The following is a 25075-nucleotide window of genomic DNA, read 5'->3' as shown; positions in this document are numbered from 1 at the left end:
AGCTCCTCTGAAATGATTGTGTTTTTCCTTCCTAGGAGATGCAAGGAAACAGTCTTACAGACTAAGCTACACAACCTTTAACTGAGCAATATATGGAAGGATCCGTGGTGTGGAAGGTCATTACAGCCAGAAACACACAGTCTGGGAGGTTCCTGCAGAGCACTGATGGTAACTTTTTGACATGGATGGTGGAAGAGCCATTAAGGAGACCTGTGCTGCTGGACCTCAAACTTTCTAAGAAAAAAGGACTGGTTTGGGATATGATAGCTGGGAGTAGCCTTGGTTGTGGTGACCATGAGAGGGTGGAGATCAGGATCCCATGTGGGTGACGCAGGACAGTATTCTATTACACTTTGAAAATATTCTCCTATGAGTTCAGAGGTTTGTAGAAGAAAGCAGAAATGCATTTCTGCATTTTTGTTTGCTGAGTATTTAACAGTCCTGCTGTGCTCAGAGTTCTCCTAGAAAGGGAGCCTCACTGGGAAACTTAAATCCTCTGAGAACAAATTCTGTCCCTGCAACAAGTACAACCATAGAATAGCCCCACAGAGATCAACCCTTTGATATCCACTTACTAAAGGATAGTAGAAGCCAATCCACCTCAGAAATAGCTGTGAAGCAATTGTGTGTACTTTTATCTCTCTCTGTGGGACAAATTAAAATGTATACTCATCAGGGTGAATTCTTGGTGGATTAATAGAGAGCTTAAATATTGAAAGACAACCTGAGTGAAAGCCAGGGTGATCCAACTAGCTCATTTATCCCAAATTTTTGAGAAGACAGGTGTTTTTCTATAAATTTCTGTATCCCACTTGTATATTGCTTTCTAAGAAGAAACATCAAGGCCTACTCTCTGTTTTCACTAAATGCATGGGTCTACATAAGCTGTGCCTGGGAACTAACCTTTTACCCCCCCTGGCCACACAATGGGAAGTCTCCCATTATTCAGGAAAGAAATGACGTCTTCAGTTCCATACTTTAACAGAAAATGGTGGTAATGTCTCAATTATTTCTGCAGATGAATGAACCATCAGAAGTTTTAGCCTTCTTTGCTGCATTATAGATTGCTTGTTTTGCTGGAGTAACCATAATAGAGAAACGCAACACTGGCTGTGCTGTGTGACCATATATGTATATCCCACTGAGAACTGATACATGACTAGCATCAGCTGTGTCAGTGGAGCTTATACAGCAAGACTTATGTTTCTTACTTGAGAACTTGCTAAAAATATAGCTATAACCACCTACTCGTGTTTTATCTTAAGAATATATTCACAAATTTTTACAGTCAAGGGTACAGGTAACTGTTAAGAGATTAGAGGTCCTTTGAGTACCTCCATATAGATACAATTTAAGAAATCCAGGTTCAGCTGTAGCTCTGTGTCACAAATCAGAGCAGTGTTCTTTAGCAGTGTTGACTGCTGAAGTGCTGACTGCAGATATTCCAAATTGCAATGCTTGTTTGATTTGTACCCAAGACAAAATGAACCTGTTCAGCAGCCAGGTAATTATTAAGTGGATGCCATAGAAAATGCTATGTGATTGGTTGCATAAACTAGAGCCTAGCACTGTATGTTCAGGCCTCAAAGAAGGACTTCATTCTTCTTTCAGAAAATTCTTTTTTGGCAATGTCTGCTAATATTTTACTGTTTCTGCATTCTGGGTTCATTCAAGTCTTATTAATGTGTAACTTCCCTTACCTACTCTTCTTGTCAGCCTGGCACTCTGGCTCTTCTTCTCATGCTAAACTTCTCATCCATTTGTTTCACGTACATGGCTCCATAAGGTGTGTGCATGAAATGCACATCATTTTATATTGGTGTGCATTCTCCCTGCTTTCCCTATGGCTTGGTGGCACAAATGGCACACAGGACAGACTGCTGCAGACTGACGGAGTGACGAGCCAAGTGGGTCATAGAAACAGACTCACAGAATGGTTTGGGTTGGAAGGGACCCTAAAGTTCTTGTAGTTCCAACGCCCTGCTTTGGGCATGGACACCTTCCACTAGACCAAGTTGCTCGAAGCCCCGTCCAGCCTGGCCTCGAACACTTCCAGGGATGCATCCACATCTTCTCTGGACAACTTCTCAGATGCATCAGTCCATGGCAGCCACAGGGCCGAGACCATTAGAAACCGATGGCAGCAGCAACAGTCTAGGAAATCTGTTTCCTTGGTTCGAGAGAAGGAACAAGCAGAAAGCTGCCCTCCACACAGCGTGTATTCCATTTACTTGCTTACTAAGTTTTCCATCACGCTGTGGACATGAAGGGGACAGCGTGGAGCTGACAGCAGTGCAGAGGGCTCGGTTCAGCTGGTGGCACAGTCTCGGCGCTTCCTGACGGCCGGAGAGCGAGGCAAGCCCCAGCAGCAGGTGACAGCCGTCGTTTGGCAGCCGTAAGGGGAGCGGCTGCGGGGAGGAGCCCTGGGGCTCCCTGGGGCGCTGCCCTCGGGCACCCCGGGCCGATGGCGGCGGGTCAAGGCCGGGTGAGCCCCGGGAGGGTTCCCGGCCACGGGGACCCGCTCCCCGCCCCGCCACCTGCGCGGCGCCGCCCCGCACACCCAGGGCCAGGCGGGGCCCCGCCGCCGCCCTTAAAGCCCGGCCGCCCCCGGCGACTTCCTTCCCTCTTTCCCTGCCTTCCTCCTGACTTTCAGCCCCAAGCGCTCCGGCGAGACCGCGCCGCCGACATGGGTATGTGTGGCGGTGCGGGATGGGGCAGCCCGGAGGGCGGCGGGGTGGCGGTGCCCGGCCCGCGGGAGGGATGCCTCTGTGGGACCAGCATCCCTCCAGCCGCTGCCCTCCGAGCCGGGCGGTCGTGCCGGGCTGCGATCTGACAGCACGGCCAAGGGGCTCCCGCCCAGGCTGGCTCTGCCGCTCGGTGTCGGTCTGAGGCAGTCCCCGGGTACTCCTGGGTCTGTGCTCTCCCTCTTCCTCCGGAGCAGTTCTCCCTCTGGCAGCGCTGTATCCTGGTTTATACGACCCTGCCCTGAAACCCGAGCGAGAGCCGAGAGATGGTGCCTCCGTCTCTGCAAGCTCTGTGAGCTGAGCCCCTGGCCGCTAAGGTTTACCTTACACTACACTTTTAAGGCGTGTGGAGCTTGAGATCCGAGCACAAGTTAAATGTGGTGTTCCTTGCAGATGTTAAATAATGCTTTTCCATTGAGAGTGTTTGCTGACCTACAGCTGGAAGATTCAGATAAGGGTAGAACCCATTTATCTAATTAATCCTGAAGAGTTTTTCTGTCTAAACTGGAACACTGAGTAGTAGAGGTACAAAACTGATTTTTTTGTGGTGTATCTCTCCATTGCCCTTTGTTGGACCTTTGGTTCTGCAGTGTCTGAGTACATTGGTGTCTCTCTTAGCAAGCAGTTTGTGGGCTGGAGGAACCTTATCTCACACAGAGAAGGAACCTGAAATGCCCACCATCCAACCCCCCCAAAAAACCAACCCATGAAAGTGCCATTGCCTCTTTAGCAAGCAAATCTGTGTTCTGGGGACAAACAACCGTAGTAATGAGCAGGCAGAACTTGCCAGTGGTGCTGCGAGGGGTGAACTGGGGTCTTGCTGGCTTCGGCAGACAACCAGGAAAATGGTGATAGCTCTGTGAAGAGGAAGAAATGGGATGCAGCAGTATCTGCTCATTAAACATCAGGCTTGCTGCATTATAGATTTCCTTGGATGGTTTCTGTGTTGGTATTTTTCTCGAATATCAAGGTGTGAAGCAGGGACTCCTGAGCAGAAGCCATAGGCTTGTCTGTGCCCCAAGTCAGGTGTCAGGACTCTAGGCTTGCTTGCTCTGGAGCCAGAAACATCCTAGGTGACAGTATGGGTGTGTGCAGGATTGTAGAAGGAAGCATTTCATCCGCGCAGAGTTGCTGTGATGGCTGCATGGAGCAAGGCATGTGCTCCCATCTCGTGTCACGGACTGTGAGCTGCAAGAGCTGCAGCATCCACTACATCTCTGTCTACAGGGAAGGAACCACACTGGTGGGAAGGGGCTGGAGCTATAAGCCTGCCTCACCTGACCTGCAAGGTTGCGAAGAAGAGAATGGCCCACCAATAATTATTTAGATGTGGTGCTGAAGCCAAGAACTGAGTGGTTGTTGACTTTACATGCCTTAAAAAATATTAAGGGATAATAATTAATTAATTAATATTATCTTAAGGGAATACAAAGGGCACAACTGCTTAGAGCTTTCTATTGAAAAATGTGGAGCTCTTTTGTATTTCGTGGTGAAAATGAGCGGTTCTGCAGGTCATTCTTTGTGGGGAAAGAATAAGAAGAGATGAAGTTTGCCCCAAGGAGAGTCTGCTCCAACATGCCACCAGCAAACTTCTGATTTATCACTGAAAATGATGCAAAATGCTGGGTGCTCTGCACTTTGTAGGTCAACCCTGAAGATACCTACTACGACAGAGGAGTCGTCAGTTTAGGAGCCTCTGTTGAAAGGTTGGCTTTAATGCTATCTGGAGTTTCACCGACCTTCTCTGTAAAACAAGACCAGAGGGGTAAAGACAAAATGTTTAGAAATAACTGTATCTCTTAAACATTGAAGTCAGATGATGTTGTCTGGAAAAAACTGCCTCTGATGTCCTCTGTGTAAGGTTTCTTGCAGAGGTGATACTTTTGCCATCAGGAAAGCAGAAAAAGCCCCAAACCCAAACAGCAACAGATCCTAAATATTTTTTGCCTAAGGCTTAGCTAAGAGACAAGAGTCAGCTGCCCAAACTGTTTTTCTCAATACAAGTTATAAAAAACTGCCAGTGTGGTGCACATGTGCTGGAAAGGCCAACAAGTGGAAATAAGGAGCTGATAGGAAGATGGGCTATTGCTGACACCTCGATATCCTTTGGTGTATCTGCTCACGTGGGCTGTGCAAGGGACATTGCCAATAGCTTAAATAACTCGTGTACCTGCATGTGCCCTGAACTGGGTATGTTAGCACTTTCAGAATGTTGCTTGCTCTCTAGGAAAATATATTCTTGAATCACCTCCATAGTACTAATGTCTCCATTGTGAAGGTATTTGTCCACAGCAGTGAATAATCTGTTTTAGTAATTTCTGAAAATTACTTGATTTAATATTGTGTCAAATGCTATAGTGTTGCTGTCAGCTGTTTTCATCTGTTGTGAACCATGGACTAAATAACGATTTTCACCAACATACTTTTCTTATAGAGATGTATTGTGGGCTGACTTGATTTACAACCAGGGATTTCAAAGTTCACATCTTGTACTTGGTCATATCTTAGTGATAATGAGCTTGCTCATGTGCTTTTATGGAAAATGTTGACATCCACTATGTGGGCACGGGGCCTTTATCTGGCACAGTGGAAGCTCAACTTCAAGTCTGTCTCCTGAGCTGAGGAAGCCCTGCAGAGCTCTATTTGGAGTGCTGCCAGGTATAGAGGGCCTGAAAAGAGCAGCTGGAAGTGATTTGAGCTGCAACTAGCTGTCTGCTCTTGCTGCCCTCAGTGGGACCCCCCCTGTGCTTCCAGGTCTTCCCAGGTTAATATTCAGGTTATGGGAATGACTGCTCAAATGGATCACCCAGTTGGGTCTGTACATTCAGTCCTCTATAAGTCCCTTTTCAGCACTTGACCTCCTTCCTTGGCAGGGCATCTCGAGTCCATTCTTTAATCTTGACTTGCCTTTAAGGTAGCATCCCCAAGAGTGAGTTGTGACAGGACTCATCATCTGTGGGTTGGTGCTTTACCACCACCTTGAATGATGTGTGGTGAGCAGCCGTGGGATTCTTTGACTTGTGAGTCTTTTTGAGTTCTCCTGGGAGTGTATGGGTTTATGTGCACCCTGAAAAATCAAAGGCTATCAAGGGAAATTTTGTCTAATAACTATGAAAATTCTCCCTTTAATAAACTGAAAATTTACTCAGCCTGACCAGTACCATGTTTATATTTCAATGTGCATTTAGAGTTGAACTTTTTTTGAATTTTCTATTGGTTTAATGGGAGTATTACTTATTAGTTGCCATTAACTGCTATTTTGGTTTTTGCCTCCACAGGTGGAAAAACTATTGGCAAGTCGGTAAGTATTGTTTTCTCTCATAAGAAGTTGCTCTACTGACTCTTTTTGGGTTACATTGTTTTGATAATGTTAGCAGTGCCCAAAATAAAAATCACCCTATAAACATACAGTAAATGTATACAATAATGACTTACTGGCCAACATGTGCAAAATCAATCTAGTAATTTATTAAATTCTGGCTAAGCATTAGTTTGCTCACCACCCTGATAAAATGTCTGAAGAGCTTTTGCTGACTGAGCAGATGGCAGGGAGGAGATTGGTCCCTGGAGCCCATCCTTGTGGCTGAGTTATCATCCACTGCTCTTGAATCTTTGAACTGTTAATGACATGTCTCAGCAACACTAACTCTGCCTTTGCATTTCTTATCTTGCAAGGTTTGACTCCACAGACTTTCCCTCAGCTTAGTGGCTTCCTCAGCAGCCAAAGTCAAAGCTGTGCAGCAGGGTGGTGGCATCCCTAGGGCAGGGCAAGGTTGCAGAGAGCATTACAAAACATAACCTTCAGGTCACCTTTTTGGTGGTGGATCTGGTGCTCCTGACCAATGAGGGTAACAACAGAAAAGGTTTTGGTAGATGTGTGTATGGACACATGAACACTGTAACAGAGGACGGTACAGTGCAAATCAAGGACAAGTACTCATCATATATTAGACAGGATTAATTGCATAATCTCTTCTTGCTTGTGGCACCTTGGAAAAACAGAAGGCCTGTCACCTGGGAAAGACCCAGTAGCTTTCTCTTGCATGCCCCTGTCCATGCTCAGCTCCAGCGGTGACATGCAGAACCCCTCCAGTTCGGGGGCAGCCAGTAAAAACCCACCCGTGGCTGCTGTGCCAGCATGGGAATGCAGGACAGCTCCACCAGGCACAGAAACACTAGTGGCTTGAAACAAAAATGTAGCCTTGCTGGATTGTGACCTCCCCAGACCAGCATGTAACACTCTCCTAAAGAATAAGGTCTTGGATACGGTGATGGCAAAATATTGGGGAGGTTTGTGAGAACCCCAAGTAGTCAAAGGATTTTAGTGAGGTTTTGTGAAATTCAGGTAGAGATGGGTCCCACCAGTTCCTGGGCCAGGACTGCGCTTTCTTTTCCTCTGTAGGCAGGACAGATATGAGGAGGTCTTTGCTCTGCTTTAGGAACAGACATTCCCTCCTCTCCATCTGGGCTATTCCCAATTACAAGTCAAGCAGCAACAGTAACAGGGTTACTGTTTCAGTAACTAACTTAACATGTGCTGAAACAAAACCTCATTGTGTGACTCTCCATCCCATGACCATTGCATGGCTTAGGGGAATGCTGCATGGACAGGGCACAAGGCATTCTTCTGTGTGAACTCCAGCCCAAGACCTGTGTCCAAGCTGGGAGGAGTTGTCCAAACCTCCTGCTGCCTTCAGCTGAAGGAAATGGGTAACTTCAAGTGAATTTTATCTAATTTGAGGATACATGTCAATAGTCTTCCTTTGGAGACATGTCTTTCTGCCCATGGAGGATGTGATAAATCAAGAGCGACAAGTTTATATTTAGGGCTTGTGTCAGGCATGATTAAGGTTTTTTCCTTTTGATCTGCAAAGTTAACTTCTTCCTGTTTCACACAAAATAAAGATTCATTTCATTCCTAAACCTTTGTAATTGAAACAATGTCATTTTTTAATAAATTTGAGCATGGAGAAGAACTGTTTTGCCTCTGGAATGTTCTGAAACATCTTTAAAATCTGATTCTTTGCTACTTGCAGGATTAAACCCATAAAAATAATAAAAGGGAGGATTATGCTTAAATTGCATCCCCACTAATTTTAATAGAAATTATATAATATATTCATCCACTCCATGAAGACAAGTAGGTGATCAGAAATTAAACTTCCAGTTCTAGTGACCATATCAGATTTGTACCTGATATACGCTTTTTAATCATTGTCACTTAAACTTTGTCTCAGTGTCACACACTTGTCTTAATGGCAAGAACTGCATGATGATGACCATGGACATGCCTGTTGCAGCAAGTGAAGGCTCAGTGAATCTGGCAGCCAAAGCCATGCCATTTTAGGTTAGGAATAAAGTCCCTTCTGTTATCAGGTCTGAAGAAATAGAGGATTCTTCATCAAGCAGAGTATTTTTAAGAACAAGGAATTTTTCTGAGAGATTTTTTGAATGAAAATTTTAAATATTTATTGCTTTTAATTATAGGTGCTTAAAAATAGCCCTGAACTTCTAACTGGTGTACTGCAGGGGTTTGGCATTGTGCATTTTCGGTTGGCTTTGGGTTTTGATTATTTTTTCCAGAAACGTGGGCTTTTTGCATATTTTTAGATACCAATCAAGATTGCTGTAAGGGTTAGGTGCTGAAGACCTCAAATGTGCATAGTGCAACACTTGAAAGTAATTTCTAGCATTGCTAAAGGTCTCTTGCAAAGGGCAGATGAGAAGTGTGCAGACCTCTGGGAACCAAGAGAGGAAAGTGAGAGCTGACTCCAGGTCAGGTGAGCTACTGTCATCCCACAGAAGCCTGTGCAGCCTGTGGACCCGTAGTACGTACCCACCCACACTGAGTCCATGTTGAGCTTGCTTAAGCCGCGGGTTGCAGTGAAGAGTGTTAGTGTGGCTTGCACAGCTCTGAGCTCACACTGTCTCTTGCCTCCAGGTGCTCTGCCTTGGCTTCCCTTTGAGCATCTTCTTCATCGTCATCAATGAGTTCTGTGAGCGGTTCTCCTACTATGGCATGAAAGGTATTTCCTTTGTCTCCTTGTGCTGAGCATTACCCAGGCCTGACTTGGGTTTGTAACCTGTTGTTTTGTTGTTCTTCCTACAGCTGTGCTTACTTTGTATTTCACACGTTTCCTGCACTGGGATAACAATTTTGCCACTGCCATCTACCACACCTTTGTTGCTCTGTGTTACTTGACGCCGATCCTTGGAGCAATCATTGCAGACTCCTGGCTGGGAAAGTTTAGGTGAGTGCTTCTTCAGAAAGCAACCCAAGATCTTAAAAGATCACCTTAAATCAAGGTCACTTAAACCATCACCTAAAACTGCAGCTGTGTACAACGGCTCCAGAGCCAGTATTGACTACTCCAGGATAGTTTTTCTTATTTCACCTTCAGCTCAAATTTGAAACTGCACTGTGAATTAACAAATGTTCCAGTTCTACTAGTTGGTTAAGGGTGGTAACATGCTTTCCCAGCATGCTTCATGTTTTTCCTCTCACCTGGACAAAATGCAAGCAAAACTAAAGAGAGTATCCACCAAACTGTGAAAATAGATACTGGGAATTATAATTACATAGGAGAGTTTCTTTACCTGTTGCAAGTGGCTAATGAAATAGTGAATTACTGTGCTATCTGGTGTTAACTGGGCCTTAGAATAAGTTTTAAAATACTATGTGATTTCAGAATTGACAGATCAGCGAGGGGTCTTACTGAGTAGCCATCCTTTCTCTGAATGATGTCTTCTCTGTCTTCAGCTGCAGGCTAGTTGGTCAGGACAGCACCACTGAAGTGCTTTGAAATGTAACCAGATTATTTCCAACAGCTTTATCTCCCTCTCCTTTCCTGATGTTTTGATTCTAAAGGTGTTTACTTTGCCTGAAGGAAAGCACAATAAAGATTTTATGGAGGGTTATGAGCCATGAATGTAAGCGGACTTGCCAAAGGTCTCCCAGAGATTAGAGATGTGCTGTGCAGTCAGCTGCAATGTCTTCTTCTGCTGCAGTGACAGCCCCTGGGAGCCCACAGGGCTGTGACCGTGGCCCTGTGCACTCTGTGCAGCTGCTCTGAGCAGTGCAAACTCACTGCAACTAGCGAGAGGTCTTACAGACTGCAGCCTAAATATATTGTGCACTTGCTTCTTTAGATGCGGTGGTTTGTTTTTTTAAATTTATTTTGGCTTTTACTTGTTTTATCAAGATGAAACCTTGCAGACCTTGCATCTCTTCTCCTTTGGTACTTGGATACGCCAGTGCTGCAACTGAAAGGCCCAGACCTTTAACAAGGAGCTTGTTAGGATGGCTTAAACAAGAGCAAACATGCTTTAGGATACACCATTAAGGTTTAATCCACAAAAAATGCAACAAGGTGTCACGAGGAAGCTTAAACAAGAATTTTAAAAATCTATTATGACAGGAGGAAGAGGAGGTTACCTAAGCACTGTTAAGCACTCCTAAAGTAGAGATTCCAGTCTTCCACAGTCCCTGTACTTTGTGCAATGTCTGTCAAGGAGCATGCTGGGACCTGCTCATATATCATTGGATGTGAATTTCTCAGGAAAAATAGTACAGAAATCACAGTTACTATTTTTTTAATTGTGTGCCATCAATGCAGCGACAATTATGTAAGTCTTTGCAGTGGGTTTATGAGCCCCACAAATAAACCCCAGAAGTTTCTGTCCTGATCAGCTCAGGTTCAACTTCAGTTGGAAACTTTTTCCCAGGTTGTTAGGTAATTAAAGTAACTCTATGGAAGCACTATTAACCCATTCAACTGCATCTATTAAATACCATTAGACAGCAGACTCCTCGTTGCTCCGCTTTATAGATTTTTTTACTCTGCTGCAGGCGAGGGCAATTTTAAGTCAGAGAAAACTTGTTTTAAAGTGAGGAGAACTTGGTCAATGTCCCTCTCGTGTCAGGGTGCTGCTCCAAGCTTGCTATGAGGATCTCTTGCCTATGTCAAATAGCTGGATTGTTCTAGGTCTTTGAGCATAGTCCTTCATTGTCAGGCCTTGCCCTGGGTTTGGGACTACTCCCGAAAACAGGATTTTTAAATAATTTCACATCATTGCATTGTGTTTCTCCTCCTTTTCCTCCAAACTGGAGACCTACGTCTGTGCCTAATGAACGGAGGCCACCTAAGGACACAAGTGAACATGGGTTAAAATACAGCTAAGGTACTTAAGGTCCAACAAAGTTAAAATGCAATGTGTTTTTACTTACAGAAAAGAGGCTTGGACCCTAAAGCCAGGGTAGGGGGGCTGGTGATCACACAGTACTATCATCCTAGGCACCTCCTGGCAGAGGAAGTCGGGCTGAAAGCCTGCAGCCTGCACTCTTCAGTGTTACTCTCACTCAGATTTGAGTATAAAAATGTTGGTACACTTACAGCCAAGAGAGTAGGGGCATGGAGTTGTTATTCACAACAGTATTTCAGTGGAGTTTCCATGTTTGAAGCAGATTTCTCATTTTTCTTTTTTCTTTACTACTGCAACTAAAATGTAAAATTACATAGCAAATGTTTATGATGATTAAATCAGGGTAAATTGCAGATTTTAGTTTTGCAGACTAGTCCATTTGATCTTCAGAGTATAAAAAAATGAAAACGGAATTCTTGTGTTAGTCACTAAAAAGGCAACCACTGAAGAGATTTAAGTATTTCCTGTGACCTAGTGATACCTATTGAATCCATTTGTTATCTTGCCTTGCTTAATTCATTAAAGGCTACCTAGAATAATTATAATAATAAAAATAATAGAAATATTATGGCAGTGGCATGTGGCTAAATTTTTATAGTAGCTTCTGACAAGTTCAGTCCATAACTTACTGTATCTGTTAGTTGTTTTCATTACCAGGAATCTTTAAAGTAAGCAAAAGTCTGCATTAGCTGTGTAATTATCTGTGTGTAATTGTGTTAATATAGCTAAGAAAATATATCTCCTCTCTTGACAATAGGACCATTCTCTACCTGTCCATTATCTATGCGATTGGGCAGACAGTGCTGTCTGTGGGCTCCATAAATGACCTGACAGATCACAACCAGGATGGCTCTCCTGATAAGATAGCAGTGAACATGTGAGTTGCCTTTTACACATCTTTTCTCCCAGTCTGGAGAAGGATGGGACAACTTAAATTTATGCTGCTTGAATTTCAACTGTCTTTCAACCTGTCTATTACGTATGCTCTAAGAACCAACACTTTTTTTTTTCTTTTCTCCTTTGTTCCAGTGCTCTGTCCATGGTTGGCTTGGTCCTTATTGCCCTTGGTACTGGGGGGATCAAACCTTGTGTGTCAGCATTTGGTGGAGATCAGTTTGAAGATGATCAGGTAACATTTTCCAGATTTTCAGTTATACAGATACTCTAACTAATGTTTGACTATTATAGTACTCTAATAATATACATGTTTAGATAGGTGCATTACTGCAGGGTTTTCCTGAGAGGCTGAAGAAGGAGCTAGTTAATTATTTGTCTTGAACTTTGAAACCAGAGGTGCTGATTTTTTGATCTAGGCTCATCACTATGGTTGTGGATAAGCCTTTCTAAACATCTTTCTGTTTTTACTGTAGGAAAAGCAAAGAAGTACCTTCTTTTCCCTTTTCTATTTGTCCATTAATGCTGGAAGTCTCTTATCTACTCTCATCACTCCAACTCTCAGAGGTAAGGTCCCATGTTTTTGACAATTGTTAAACACCAGAAAAGCAGTATTGGATTACAGTCCAGTTAGGTTAAATTAAAGTTCTGTTCTCTGACACACTGGAGTTATCTAGCAAATAGTCTTCAGTGTGTCATCCAGCTTCTCAGAGATGAGGTACTCTCAAAAACAAAGCAGTTGAAAACTTTATTTTTCTTTAGGATCAGAAGTACTAGGTCTAAAAAGACATGCTGGAGCTAACAGCTTCTATGCCTGATGCACATTTTAATTCCACAAAGGCACAAATGTGTCACTTCTTCCAATACCTTTGAAACTATCACACTAGAAAGAGTTGTATTGCTTCCTGAGAAAGGAAGGGGAGAGAAAGCCTTCTCATCTAGAAGTGTGCCCATGCTAAGTACAGAAGCATCTATGCATGTAGGAATATATTGATTTGTGTGAGAAAGTAAACAATTTTTCACAATATTTCATAAATAAGGAAGTTATGTTCTCTTTTGCTTGTAAAGAATAGCATGATCCTAAACAAAACCCAGCAACTTGCTAACCTATATGCATAGTGATTTCTGTAGCAAGCTTGCACAGATGGTGCCATATGGATGATGCACTTGCCAGCAGTTTCAAAGGGCTGCTTTTCTCAAAAGCAAGGAAACAGCACGTGAATTCTGGAAAAGCCCAAAAGCACTGGACTGAACTTCTGGCCTTTGGATTTCTTGACTGGAAAAGACTCCGTAGAAGAGTTTTAGAGGTCTGCTTAATGCAAATTCTATCCTTTCCCAAAAAAAAGGAAGTAGAGATGCATACGAGACAGCATGTAGTTTACTTCCTTGCAGATACAGGGTGAAAAATACCTTGGGGAAAAAAAAATGAGCTGAGGGAAGTGATGAACTGTTATGTCCTGTAGAGGTTAACCAGAAGACTAATACAACTAAATCAAGACATTAATTATCTGCAAGCTAAAACATTTTTTAACAAACCATACTCTCTAATTCTCCTCTTAGAAGAAGGATGGTGAAGAATGTAATGATTTTGTTTAGTCTTCTATTTTATACTGCTAGTAGCTATGTTTGTACTTGGAGCATCCCTTTAGAATGTGTGCTTGAAGTCAATAGAGTCAAGTCTGTGACTAATACCAAAGAGGGGGGGAGGGGGCTGTGACTGGGATTTTTTTTTTTCAACAAACTGTACTTACATTACTATAATCTTTGTTTATGAACTCTAGCCCAAAAATTTTGTAATCTAGTTCCTTTCTCACTAAGGACATGCTTTTGATCCTTCTAGTGTAATTCTTCATGTCTTAGTGTAAAACTAGATATAAGTTTTCTGTGAGGAGATGCTGAGAGGCATTAGACTGTGTGTCCTGGAGAAAAGAAGGCAAAGGGGGCACTTTATCAAAGTACAAAAATACCTGATGGGAAAGAATGAAGAGGCTAGAGCCAGGCTTTTCTCAGTGATACCCAGAGTCAGGTCAAGAGGCAATAGGTACAAACTGAAAGACAGGAGGTTCCCTCTGAACATCAGGAAATGCTTTTTCACTCTGAGGATGATCAAGAATTGGCACAAGCTGCCCAGCGTGGTTGTGGTATCTCCATCTGTGGAAATACTCAAAAGCCATCTGGACACATCCTAGACAACTGCTTCCAGGTAGCCCTAGTTGAGCAGGGCACTTGGCCCCAGTAATGCCCAGAGGTCCCTTCCAAACTCAGCTGTTCTGTGATACATAATTCCTCTTCCCAATAATGAAAGATAAGTTGGAAACTGATCCTCCACTCTGAGGATGTCAGCAGACAGGTTTGTTGTTCCCCCATGAGTTAACAGTGAATGCAAAGAACAGAAATCATATGGAAAACATCAGCAGTACTGACTGGGACTTTTATTTGATGTTTTTACTTCAGCTACGGAGTGTGGAATTCATACCAAACAGGAATGTTACCCACTTGCTTTTGGAGTTCCTGCGATCCTCATGGCTGTTGCCTTGGGTAGGTGAATCTCTTGCCATCCTGTTGCCTCGGTAATTAGATGATAGCAATCTCAGAATAACAAAGATGTGATAGAAATCTCCAGGTATTGACCTCTAATACCTGATCATTTCCGCAATTTTTGACTTAAATCTTTTTCTTGTGTGGGGAGGTGGGTGCGATTAATCTGAAGCACTCACTTTTACAGAAGAGATTGATTTACTGCAAGTCAGATGGGGCTGGGGTGAAGCATGAATATATCGTTGAATTCTGTACATTATGTAAACTACTGCCTATGTTTCTTGGATTACTGGTGTGTACAAATAGATCTTTTGGGTGAGAACTCTCAGAAAATGTGTGTTTTGGACATTATATCTAGTCCAGGCCTCTAAACTGTATGAGGTAACTGGAGAAAATCCCACATTTGATATGTCAGTACTTCTCAAACACCTGCATTTTTACCAGCTGTGCTACAGGTCACTCCCTGAACCTTACTGTTGACCAAGGAACTGGGGGTGCCTTTATGTACTGCTGTATCCCTCATGGTCCTTGTCCTTTGAGCCCACACAGCTACCAGTGACCTCACCTTGCCCATGAGCCCGGTCCGGGTTGGACGGTGGCTGTGGGGGTTTGCCTGTGTACTGCCCTGCACGTGGGACCATGAGGCTGAGCAACATGCCTGGGCTTGGGAGCAGAGGACACCTGGGTGTGTCCTGCAGTTCAGGCAGAGCCTCACAGGAGCTGCAGCATCCTGAGCTCCTGAAACGGAGCCCTTACAGCAAGGCCAGAGTCAAGGTCCTAAATGGCCCTTCTTTTGACCATCCCTCAATCAAGCTAACCTCCCACTGAGCAGTTACTGTAAGAGTTTCCAGATTTAGTTTCTTGTCTTGAATAGAAGCAATCTGCTGGTATTAATTTGATTGGTCTTCCTGCATGATAGTATGTGAATAGGCAATTGCATTGTTTCTTAGGAGACTTATTCCCACCCTGATTAACTCCTTGACTTACAGTTTCCATGCCAAATTATTTGCCACTATTTTAATTTAATCCTGAGTTACTTTTGGTTTCTGTTTGCATATTGTAGTTGTGTTCGTAATTGGAAGCAAAATGTACAAGAAAGTTAAACCACAAGGAAATGTAATGCTTGAAGTTTCCAAATGTGTTGGAGTAAGTACTGCTTATATTCCCCAAACCCCTGGCAGCAGTTCTTAAAACTGTTCTGTAAATGTGCCTAAATCAGAAATCTGTCTTACTATAAGGAGAGTTTCTGAAGTTTTCTGCTTTATTATGGAAGGCTTCTTACTGACACCTCCAGACTTAGATTCTCTTTTTATATATATCTTGATTTATATGTGGATTTATACACATAGGAAACAAAATAAGGTATCAGTGCTATGTAAAATCTTATCCCAACTTTTGGGAATCATTCCATCTGCATCTGTGCACCTTTATGTGGAAAGAGACAAATGTGCTTTGAGCTGAGACGAGAGCAGAGCAACTAGTACATCTTATCAGCAAAAACTTATTACTTATTAAAAGAATGTTATTTACAATGTAGAGGTTTATTGATCTCCACTGTGTTAAGAAAGTTAGGGGGGTTGCAGATCAGTGTGATCCTGCAAGGAAAGGAGTGGAATCTACATGAATAGCACAGCATGTCCCAACTTTGCAATGCCTCGACCTTGAGATCACATTTATTCATGTACGAGTTTCTTAATTCTCCATTTTTGTGGTTTGTCATTGGGCAAATGCCAGGCACCCATGATAGTCTTTTGCTTAGCTTTTTTTCCTCCAGTTGGGCAAAGGAGAGGGAAAAAGATCGATGAAGGGCTCATGAGTTGAGACAAGGACTGGGGAAAAAAAACACTCCAAGGGCAAAACAGGTTTAAATCTAAAGGTGTAAAATAAATTTACTTTTAACAGACTCAGAGGAGGACAATGGGAAGCAAAATTAAGCTTTTAAAACACCTTTCGCCCCTCCTCCCCAGTCCCTCCCTCCTTCTCACTGACAGCGCAGGAAGACAGGGCATGGGAGTCTTGGTCAATTTGTCATTGGAGATCTTTTTCCATTCTCTCATAGAGGGGTCTTTTTCCTGCTGTGCCATGGGGTCCCTCCCATGCACGAACAGTCATCTCAAATTTGTTGTGGCATGGGTCACTCATCCATGGGGTGCAGTCTTTTAAGGAAAAGCTGTTCTATCTCTGGAAGCAGGGGCCCTCTCTCTCTTTTCAGATCTCCCACTAGACCACAGCTTTCTCTAACATTCACCCACCCTGGCGTGAGCACTTTCCCCATGGGCTGTGAGTGGATCTCTGCATCCCTTGTGGCCTTCATGCATTACAAAAGGACAGTTTGTTTTACCCTAGTTCTCACCATGGCTGGTAGAGGAATCTCACCTCTGATGCTCGAAGCACTTCCTCTCCCTCTATGTTTTCCACGGATCCTGGTGTCACCATGTTGTTTTACCTCATGCCCTCACTTCCTTCTCTTCTCTGACTAGAAGAACACCTGTTGCTTGTAGGTACCCTTGCCAACAAGTTCCAGTAATTCAAAGATTGTTGCAGGATCCCGCAGCACAGCGAAGTTGATCTTGTCCAGGTTCCTTGGGCAATCCCTGGTCGTGGTTGTGCTGTGGGCCAGGCGGTTCTGCCGCCGTTGTGTGCGTGCTGGCAGCCGCGGTGGCGCTGGTGCTCTTTAATGTCTCTCTTCATGCGGGGCGCCGGGAAGGAGAAGATGCTGCCGCAGCCCCGGCCTTTTTCGCTGGCAGTGCGGTTAGGCTGGGCCATGCTGAGCCGGGATATCGCTGCTGTATGCTGCCATGGTGCCTCCCCACCTCTGGGGAAAAACTGCACGTGTGCTGGTTTGATTTTCTTGTCAAGTACGTCATCACAGAGGCGTTACCAGCCTCTCAAATTGGGCCAGTAGTGTGTCCATCTTCAGAGCCATCAGAGATGGGCTCTGTCAGGCATGTTGGAAGCTGTAGCACCTCCCCACTACCAAAATACCAGGCTGTGCCAAATCAACACATCCCTACAGATCTGACAGCTTTATACAGCCCAGCCTATTCCCTATCTTGTAAGCACTGTCAAAACCAAATCTCTGTATGTGACTTTGGCCTTTGCTTAGAGTGCTGCTCCTCAGGCCCAGCTTGGCCATGCATGTTATTCCATGCAGTGAATCTTGGGAGCTCTTTGGGACCATATTTGTGCATATTCAATGTCAAGCTGTGAGACATACTTACAAGATGGAGCTTTTCACAGTAAAATGTACTCCTACAGCCATTCAGCTCTGAAAACCTATGCATATGACACTATTCTGTTTGCTGTTGTACATAAGTAAGTCTGAAGAAAGCAGATCTCCCAGCTCCTAACAGCAACCCACGTTGAGAGAGACTGCTCTGAGCTTTTTGGTCTACCTAACCCTAAGGATATGCAGTGTGAGGCCTTAAAAACAACATTCCCCTAGATGATTGCAGCGGTTAGCAGAAGTCAAGTCACCTTTAGCAACCTCTAAACACAAAAAACCAGAAGCATCATCTCTAATGATAAAATAGTTTATAATACTAAATATTTGTAGCCCCATTAAACATAATTCTGTCTCTCCTCAGTTTGCCATCAAAAACAGGTTTCGTCATCGCAGCAAAGAGTTCCCCAAGAGAGAGCACTGGTTGGACTGGGCAAGTGAGAAGTATGATGTAAGTACTGGCAGAGCCTCCTGTGCTGTGACATCTGCTGACCCTCAGCTTCTCTCTGTCTGCTCTGATTCATTGCCTCATGCACTGGAAAAATAGTTTTTGTCTTCTTCTCCATCATTTAGTAGCTGATCTGGCCAAACCTCAGTGCTCCCCTGGCATTGCCGATTGTCTCCTCAGCTCTTGTGGGAGAATGCAGAGCTGTGTGACTCAATGCTCTGTGTGATCGTAGGCTGTCCAAGGAAATTCAAGGGAGATGAAAAAAAGTCTTTCCCTTGCCAAATAAATACAATACATTTAAGTCTTTTGGTTAGGAAAATAGCAAGCATTATCTTTCCTTCTCTGCTTACTGTATCTCATGGCTGCAGAGGGGAAAAGGGAATTATGCTGCCTGTCATGGTTAATGCACAGGGTCATACTACTTGTCTTGGTATGAAACATCAGAATTATGCTTTGGAATTTCAGTTTAAGTAGGTAAACATTGCATCCCCTCCAGCCTCACTATAATTTATTATCATGATTCTCAAAGCTTTGTATTCCATAGTGCCCAACTTGTCCCTTGCCTGCTATCCACTCTGCCCTGTTGCCAGTGGCAGCACAAGCTTTAGCCTGTCACCTTTAATTTCCTTTTGCCTGTATGCTTTGTTCTTATGTGAACTTCCTCATTTGCTATCATCCAAATGCCCTCTTCCCAGAAAAATAATGTAGCACTAAGTGCTGAATCTCATGCTGCCATCAGTGTACATGCAAAGAGACTCAAGTCTCTCTGGTATCAGTCACCTTTAACCAGCAGCCCTTCCCACACACACACAAGCAGACTTTGTACTATTTTAATAGAAATCATCAGATGTACCCACAACATGCAAAGTTGAATGTCTGGGTAAACATGACTTGATGGGTCTTTACCCGTTGCTGTGATGTGAGCAACAGTCTGGAGCTGTCTCTTTTTCTTTTTTTTTTTTTTTTTTTCCCTTCCTTTTTAAAACCAATTCCTCTTGTGTAATTTTTTATTTTCTGCAGAAACGACTGATTGCTCAGACAAAGATGGTGTTGAGAGTGCTTTTCCTTTACATCCCCCTCCCCATGTTCTGGGCAGTTTTTGACCAGCAGGTAAGTAGAAATTATTTGGCTTGGTAATTAGAGCTGTACCATGTCAGTCTACATACTCTGAGGTCACCAGACATAAAAGGTCCTATGGGAGTGTGGAAAAACAAATTCTTTATCCTGGTTTTATTGCAAAAGGGTAATCACTGAGTCACGTCAGTACAAGATGATCTGTAGCTAGGGGCAATCTCATTTATATGAGTACACCCAGGACAGATTCAGTGATTGAGGCCTCTCCAAATCTTGTATCAGCATAGAACTCAGGGGTTGAAACAGTAATTTAAAGCTTTCTTAGTGCTAATGTTTCTTCAATTGTCAGTTGTCAGATTAAATTTAGGGCCCTAGTGTAATGGAGCTGGAGAACCAGGGTTTAAATGATCTGGGTGTCAGTTTGCTTAATCACTCACACCTTGTTATAAATACCTTACACCTTCAAGCAGAAGTATAAGCCTGTAATTCCTGTTCACTTGGTGGACTGGGTGCTCAAGACTCACAAAAGCAGCATTCGTAGTTAAGCACTGAAGTATGAATTTAAGAATATGGTTGAGAGAGCCAGGTGTTGAAAGCCTTATCCAAGTCAGATGGAAGTTTTGCCTAGGCTCCCTGTATCCTTCAGTCCAGTGCCTGTGAGGTGCAGCTGTCAGCGTGGCCTGTTACACTTGAGCAGCTCTGCTGTGAAATTCAGGGCTCAGTACTCGTTCCATGGGCAGTATCTCGGACAGGGCTGGGTGGTGGGTGGCCGAAGGCTCTCCCCATAGGGGCAGGGTAGCGCTCTTGTCTCATCCTGGGCTCAGGCCTAAAGTCTGCCCTGCTTGTCCCAGCTACAGGCAGGCTTTTTGGGCTGCAGACAGGTCAAGCCCTGGCTTGTCTGCTGGCCCTGGGCTGTGTGAAGAAAGGATGGATGAGAGGGATGTGTGGGCTGCTCGGGCTCAGGCTGGTGGCACACAGGCCCCGGGGTGGCTTCTGTGCACAGCACAAGGCAGCGCCCTGCACAGGAGGGCCCTGACCTCTCTCCAGCTGATTTCTGCAGCTAAGTTATTTTCTGCTGTATTTCACCAAACAAGTAAATGAAGTGGAATGGGCCATGAGGCTCACTTTGTTCAAAAGTTTACATTGCACAGTAAGAATACTCCCACAGCATGGTAGCTGTACTTTTTGTTGTATTGCAGGTCTTTTCCAACCCTTCATTTATGAAAATAATTCAACTTTAGAACATTGATTTACTGTGACATCTAATTTTTTCTTCTCTTATTAAGGGGTCAAGATGGACACTGCAAGCCACAGCAATGAATGGGAATTTTGTAGGTTACTTTTTTCCATTTTTTTCTTTAATTAACACTCTTGAGACCCGTTTTGTTTGTTGTCTCAATATTAAAAACTATTTCTTTTTTTCTTCACCAGGGTTTTCATGTTCAACCAGACCAAATGCAGGTATGTTAATTTTCTATCTGACTATTTCAAGTATTCCTGAAAGATTATATACATATTGCCCTTGCTTATAAAAAGCACTTTGAAAAATACTTAATTTTTTTCTCATGTTCACCTTCCTCAGATTGTGAATCCAATCCTGATTGTTCTAATGGTCCCGATTGTAGATTCTTTGCTTTATCCTTTAATCAAGAAATGCAAGCTGAATTTTACGTAAGTTGATGTAATTATCTGACTTCAACAGAGACTTATTTTAGTAGTTTCTTTAACTGGCTCTTCTAGGCCTAATGTAACAAGAGCAAGGATCAAATAGAAGTGTATGTAAAATGGTTGATTATTTTAAAGAAATTAAAATATTAAAAAAACAGAATACCGAAAATTATATGTTAGAAGAGCAGAATCTAATAGAAGAGTAACAATGTTTTTCTGTTAAGGACAAAATCTTTAGATTGCAGGAATGATCTTGATTGTTTTCCATATCCCTATGTCTACCCCCTCTCCCTCCTGAAGAACAGAAGGTAGAAATACAACATACATCCTTAGCACTTGCCATATTTTGGGCTTAAAAGCAACTGAGACACAGGACGTTTCCCCTTCAGTTTCAGCTGGGAGTCTGGCTCACAGGATCCTTCTAGGTGAAGCTTTGGGGGCATTACATATTATTTTTCAGTGTTGATAATGAAGTGGTTAGCAGTTGCAAGAGTGCTTGGAAAGGCAGAAGAGAATACAGTTCTTAAAACAACTTTCAGAGAGCTAAGGTGCAATGCTGTTTTTCCATATAGCTGTGAAAAATCTAGGGCGTGTGCTGTGCTAGAAACACTGTCATTCATTTGTGGATATTCTACACTGGATAGATGATGCCACAAATGAAATAGATACCTAAATCTATCCTTACAGCTTAACTGCATGCTAGTAGATGTCTCTTAATTCAACAAATTTCCCTGATGGTTTTTGTTCAATCTTGTTTAAACATAGCAATGTTTAAATAAGATTGAACAAAAACCATAGCAATGTTTAAATAAGATTGAACAATGTGGAGACAAGTTGCCACTCTTTTTTAAAGGCATATCTTCTTGTCTCTTTCTTGTTTTACAGCCAACAGTACTGTATGGGATTGGCTTTTTCTTCCCACAAAACCAGATTTTTTTTCAGGAACCTAATAATTATGGTCAGTCATTGTTTGAGCCCAACAGATGTAGAGTTACAGGTTATTAGGATGCTCCAGGAAAGATGCATTTCCCGATAGTGTAACTGAGAATTGAGAGGTACCCAGCTTAGCAGAACACTTTCTATAAAAATGTCAAACCTTCAAATGGTGACAATGTGCTAGTAGTAGCTATCTGAGTTTCCCAGAGTGGAAAGGAAAAATAAGCAACTGAAGCTTTGGATTGGCACTTCTCTTAAATCTCACATGTCGTTTGTTGTTCTAGGCCCCTGAAAAGGATGACTGTGGGGATGTTCCTGGGCTCTATGGCTTTTGTTGCTGCTGCCCTTGTGCAAGTGCAAATAGATGTAAGTTCAGCCACATGCAAGTATTTACTACTAATATTTAGTTGTTAATTCAGGAAAAAAAGGTATGTTTAAGGGGAAAATTAACCAAGACTCTTAAATTTGGAGCCAACCTACTACGTAGAAGTAGAGGGAGGGGTAATATAGTGCAATATAGTGGCTGGCATAGTAAAACTAACTAGCAACAAACACCATCCTGCAAAACACATTGCCGTTAATACAAATCATGCATTAAAGGCAACCTCAATCTTTAAATTGTGACTAAAAGCTGGAAACCAGACATTTGCTTGGCCTACCAGAGGGCTGCTTTGTATATTTGACCTCTTCTGATATTTAGAGTGGATATGAAGTGTTACAGTCTGGGAAGCATCATCACAGCAGGAGCAAAGATGACACTTGTTGAAGGAAGAACTTGTCTCCCGTAACCTTCCATTCCTCAAAGGGAGATGCCATGCCTGAACCCAACGGAGCTTTCCCCCGTAGCTGGGATATTGGCAACACCTCTGGGTGGCAATCCATTGCATCCCAAGATCTGAACAGCCATCTAGACATGTTGCGGATGAGAGACGTCTTTCCTAAGGCAACTTGAGACTAGTAACAAAAACTGATTCAAGTTTCTTTTTTTCTGTCCTATAGAAAACCTATCCAGTTTTCCCTGCAGCTGGGCAATCTCAAATCCAATTAATAAATCTGGGTAGTGTTCCTATAACAGTTCAGTTCCAGCCTCAACTTCAGAGTGTGGATATACAACCTAAGGAGACGGTAAGTAAGGGCAGATGAGAATTATTTTAAAAATAATTACAATTATTTAAGCTGAAAAAAAATCTAATGGAGTAAATCAGAGTCATTCTTAACTAATGGTTCAAAATTGATTACTTTCTAGGACTTTGTTACTCTAATAATTTTAATGTTTTTTTTGTATTGTGGAATGAACTGTTACTGAAAACAGTGATTGAAGACATGGTAACTATGTCAATATTTGAAGAATTGCTACTTTGTTTTGACTAGAGTATGTTTTTTTCCAAGAAACTTTCATAAACTTAAGTGACTTGGAACTAGTTGAAAATTTCACTCTTGTTAAAAAGGTTCCATTTCCTAAAAGTAGCCCCTCCCTTCAGTAAATGTACATTCAGCTCAAGCAAGTAGCTGCTCTTACTGTGAGGAATGACTTACCTGAACAGGGAGCTTCTTCTGTGGCTACATCACACATTAAGCTTCAGATTTTGCTGCCAAAGAACTTTTTCAGGTTCTCACACAGCACAGCAGTAGTAGTTGTATTAACAGCAAAATGTGGTGGTTCTGATTGATGCTTTTTATAAGGGATCTTAGTGTGTTCTCTGATGGCCTGCAGTTCTGTTTCCCTTTAAGAGAAGAGATCCTTCTCCAGCCACCTCCAGATTTGTCTCACATGGAAACAGAGTTGTGAGGAGGAGATAAGGTCACCCAAACTGACAGGGAATTGATGTAATCGTGGTACGTAGGCATGTACCATGTACAAAGGCATAGAATACTCCATTCCCTGTTATAGACACTTAATCCTCCAGATGTGGATTATAGAGTGCTTTTGATAATCCTATTAAAAAAGGGCCTGTTTTAGTGTTGTACCAGCATGTCTATTAATGGTTTAAATATTTTATTTATTTATTTTATTTTATTGTGCTGTGAATATTTAAAACATGTCACTTCTACCTTTTGGAAAATAGTGCATCACATCTTATGCTAGTGCTACCTCTGTGGCTAAATAGAATTTTACTTGGTGGTTATGGTAAGCCTGATTTGTCTGGAGTAAGAAATAGGAAAATATAACAGCTATTCCAAAATGCTTGTGGGAAGCTCATGTAACTTTGAAGCTTGCGTAACAAATTAAATTAATAAAAAAATAATGATCAAATGGAATTAATGCTTGATGTAGAAAACTGATCAAAAATGAAAGTTAGGGGGTGTTCATGATCTCCAGCACTTCAGAAGTAACATGTGTAAACTTCTGACCCTTCCCAGAGTCCATAACATTCCCTCACAAGTGTAAACAAATATGCAGTTTCACAGAAATCCATGGAAATTTGTCTTTGTAGACTGGCTACATGACATTTGAGACTTCTAAGCTGCAATCAGTAGAGATAATTACTCCAACTCGAAATGAATCGGTGCCTTTGAGGCTGCTAAAGGGAGAACGTTATACTTTGCCATTAAAATGGACTCCACTAGGCATCTATTTTGATTTGGTAAGTCTGCTTATTTCTTAAGATATATATCAGAGTTTTGACAACCATCTGTGTGGAGTGTGTGAAGCTGAGAGGACAAGCTCTGGATAGCTTTTTTCCTTTGCCTTGTTTTCTGTCTCTGCTGTACCAGTAAGACTTGTGAGCTGCAGAGAGAACATCAGGATGTCATTTAAAAAAATTACCAATTTATTATATATCTTATTATGTACATACCGTATGTATGTACCATATTATGACAACTACCCTTTCATCAAGACTTAGATGTGTGGTCATACAGTGTTTTCTGTGCTAGTAGGATCCTAAAGAAGAGGGTCTGGATTCCTGCTCTGAAGCATCTGTTAATTCCCACTGCTATGTAATAGTGCATGTTTAAGCTGTTCTCTGATGCCAACAACATATTTTGATAATGATCTCTTCCACCAGATACAGGACAACATCACATCAAAACCAACAAGCGGAAAAAGTGTCGTCAGGTAGAGCTTCTTTGGTGTCTGAATTTTGACTGTAGTGTGACTCTCTCTTCAACCTGTCTTTTGGTGGACTCTTCTTGTTGAAGTACAGTATTCTGTACTGTAGGAACTCGCCTCTTGCTGGACGGGTCACTTGATGTTTTAGGGGATGGGATAACTTCTGAGTCATGATTTACTGAAGTTATCTTGCACACTTGCTTTGGGTATGACTTAACTAAAATTGAAAATGTATGCTTTATTCCATTGCCTAGAGTTTTTTATTGGACAAATGGCACTGATTACATATCTGTGCC

The 25075-nt window shown here is 42.6% G+C and overlaps 1 protein-coding gene across 1 annotated transcript in view; it reads left to right on the top strand.

Annotated features, from left to right (window-relative positions):
* The first annotated feature begins 2287 nt into the window (after positions 1-2287).
* Positions 2288-25075, top strand: part of SLC15A1 (solute carrier family 15 member 1) — a 32200-nt gene continuing 9412 nt past the window's right edge. Inside the window, exons 1-18 of the mRNA XM_063392346.1 lie at positions 2288-2690; positions 6023-6045; positions 8686-8770; positions 8854-8995; positions 11704-11823; positions 11976-12075; positions 12317-12407; positions 14295-14378; positions 15442-15524; positions 17966-18052; positions 19070-19159; positions 20410-20454; positions 20555-20584; positions 20706-20794; positions 22012-22093; positions 22727-22852; positions 24163-24312; positions 24736-24785. Of these exons, the coding sequence (XP_063248416.1) occupies positions 2465-2690; positions 6023-6045; positions 8686-8770; positions 8854-8995; positions 11704-11823; positions 11976-12075; positions 12317-12407; positions 14295-14378; positions 15442-15524; positions 17966-18052; positions 19070-19159; positions 20410-20454; positions 20555-20584; positions 20706-20794; positions 22012-22093; positions 22727-22852; positions 24163-24312; positions 24736-24785 (1703 nt within the window). The 5' untranslated portion in view covers positions 2288-2464. The remainder of the gene's footprint in view (positions 2691-6022; positions 6046-8685; positions 8771-8853; positions 8996-11703; positions 11824-11975; positions 12076-12316; positions 12408-14294; positions 14379-15441; positions 15525-17965; positions 18053-19069; positions 19160-20409; positions 20455-20554; positions 20585-20705; positions 20795-22011; positions 22094-22726; positions 22853-24162; positions 24313-24735; positions 24786-25075) is intronic.

The sequence above is a fragment of the Prinia subflava genome, chromosome 3 (genome assembly GCF_021018805.1).
Source record: "Prinia subflava isolate CZ2003 ecotype Zambia chromosome 3, Cam_Psub_1.2, whole genome shotgun sequence".
Taxonomy (NCBI): domain Eukaryota; kingdom Metazoa; phylum Chordata; class Aves; order Passeriformes; family Cisticolidae; genus Prinia; species Prinia subflava.
This window is presented reverse-complemented; position numbering and strand designations above follow the sequence as displayed.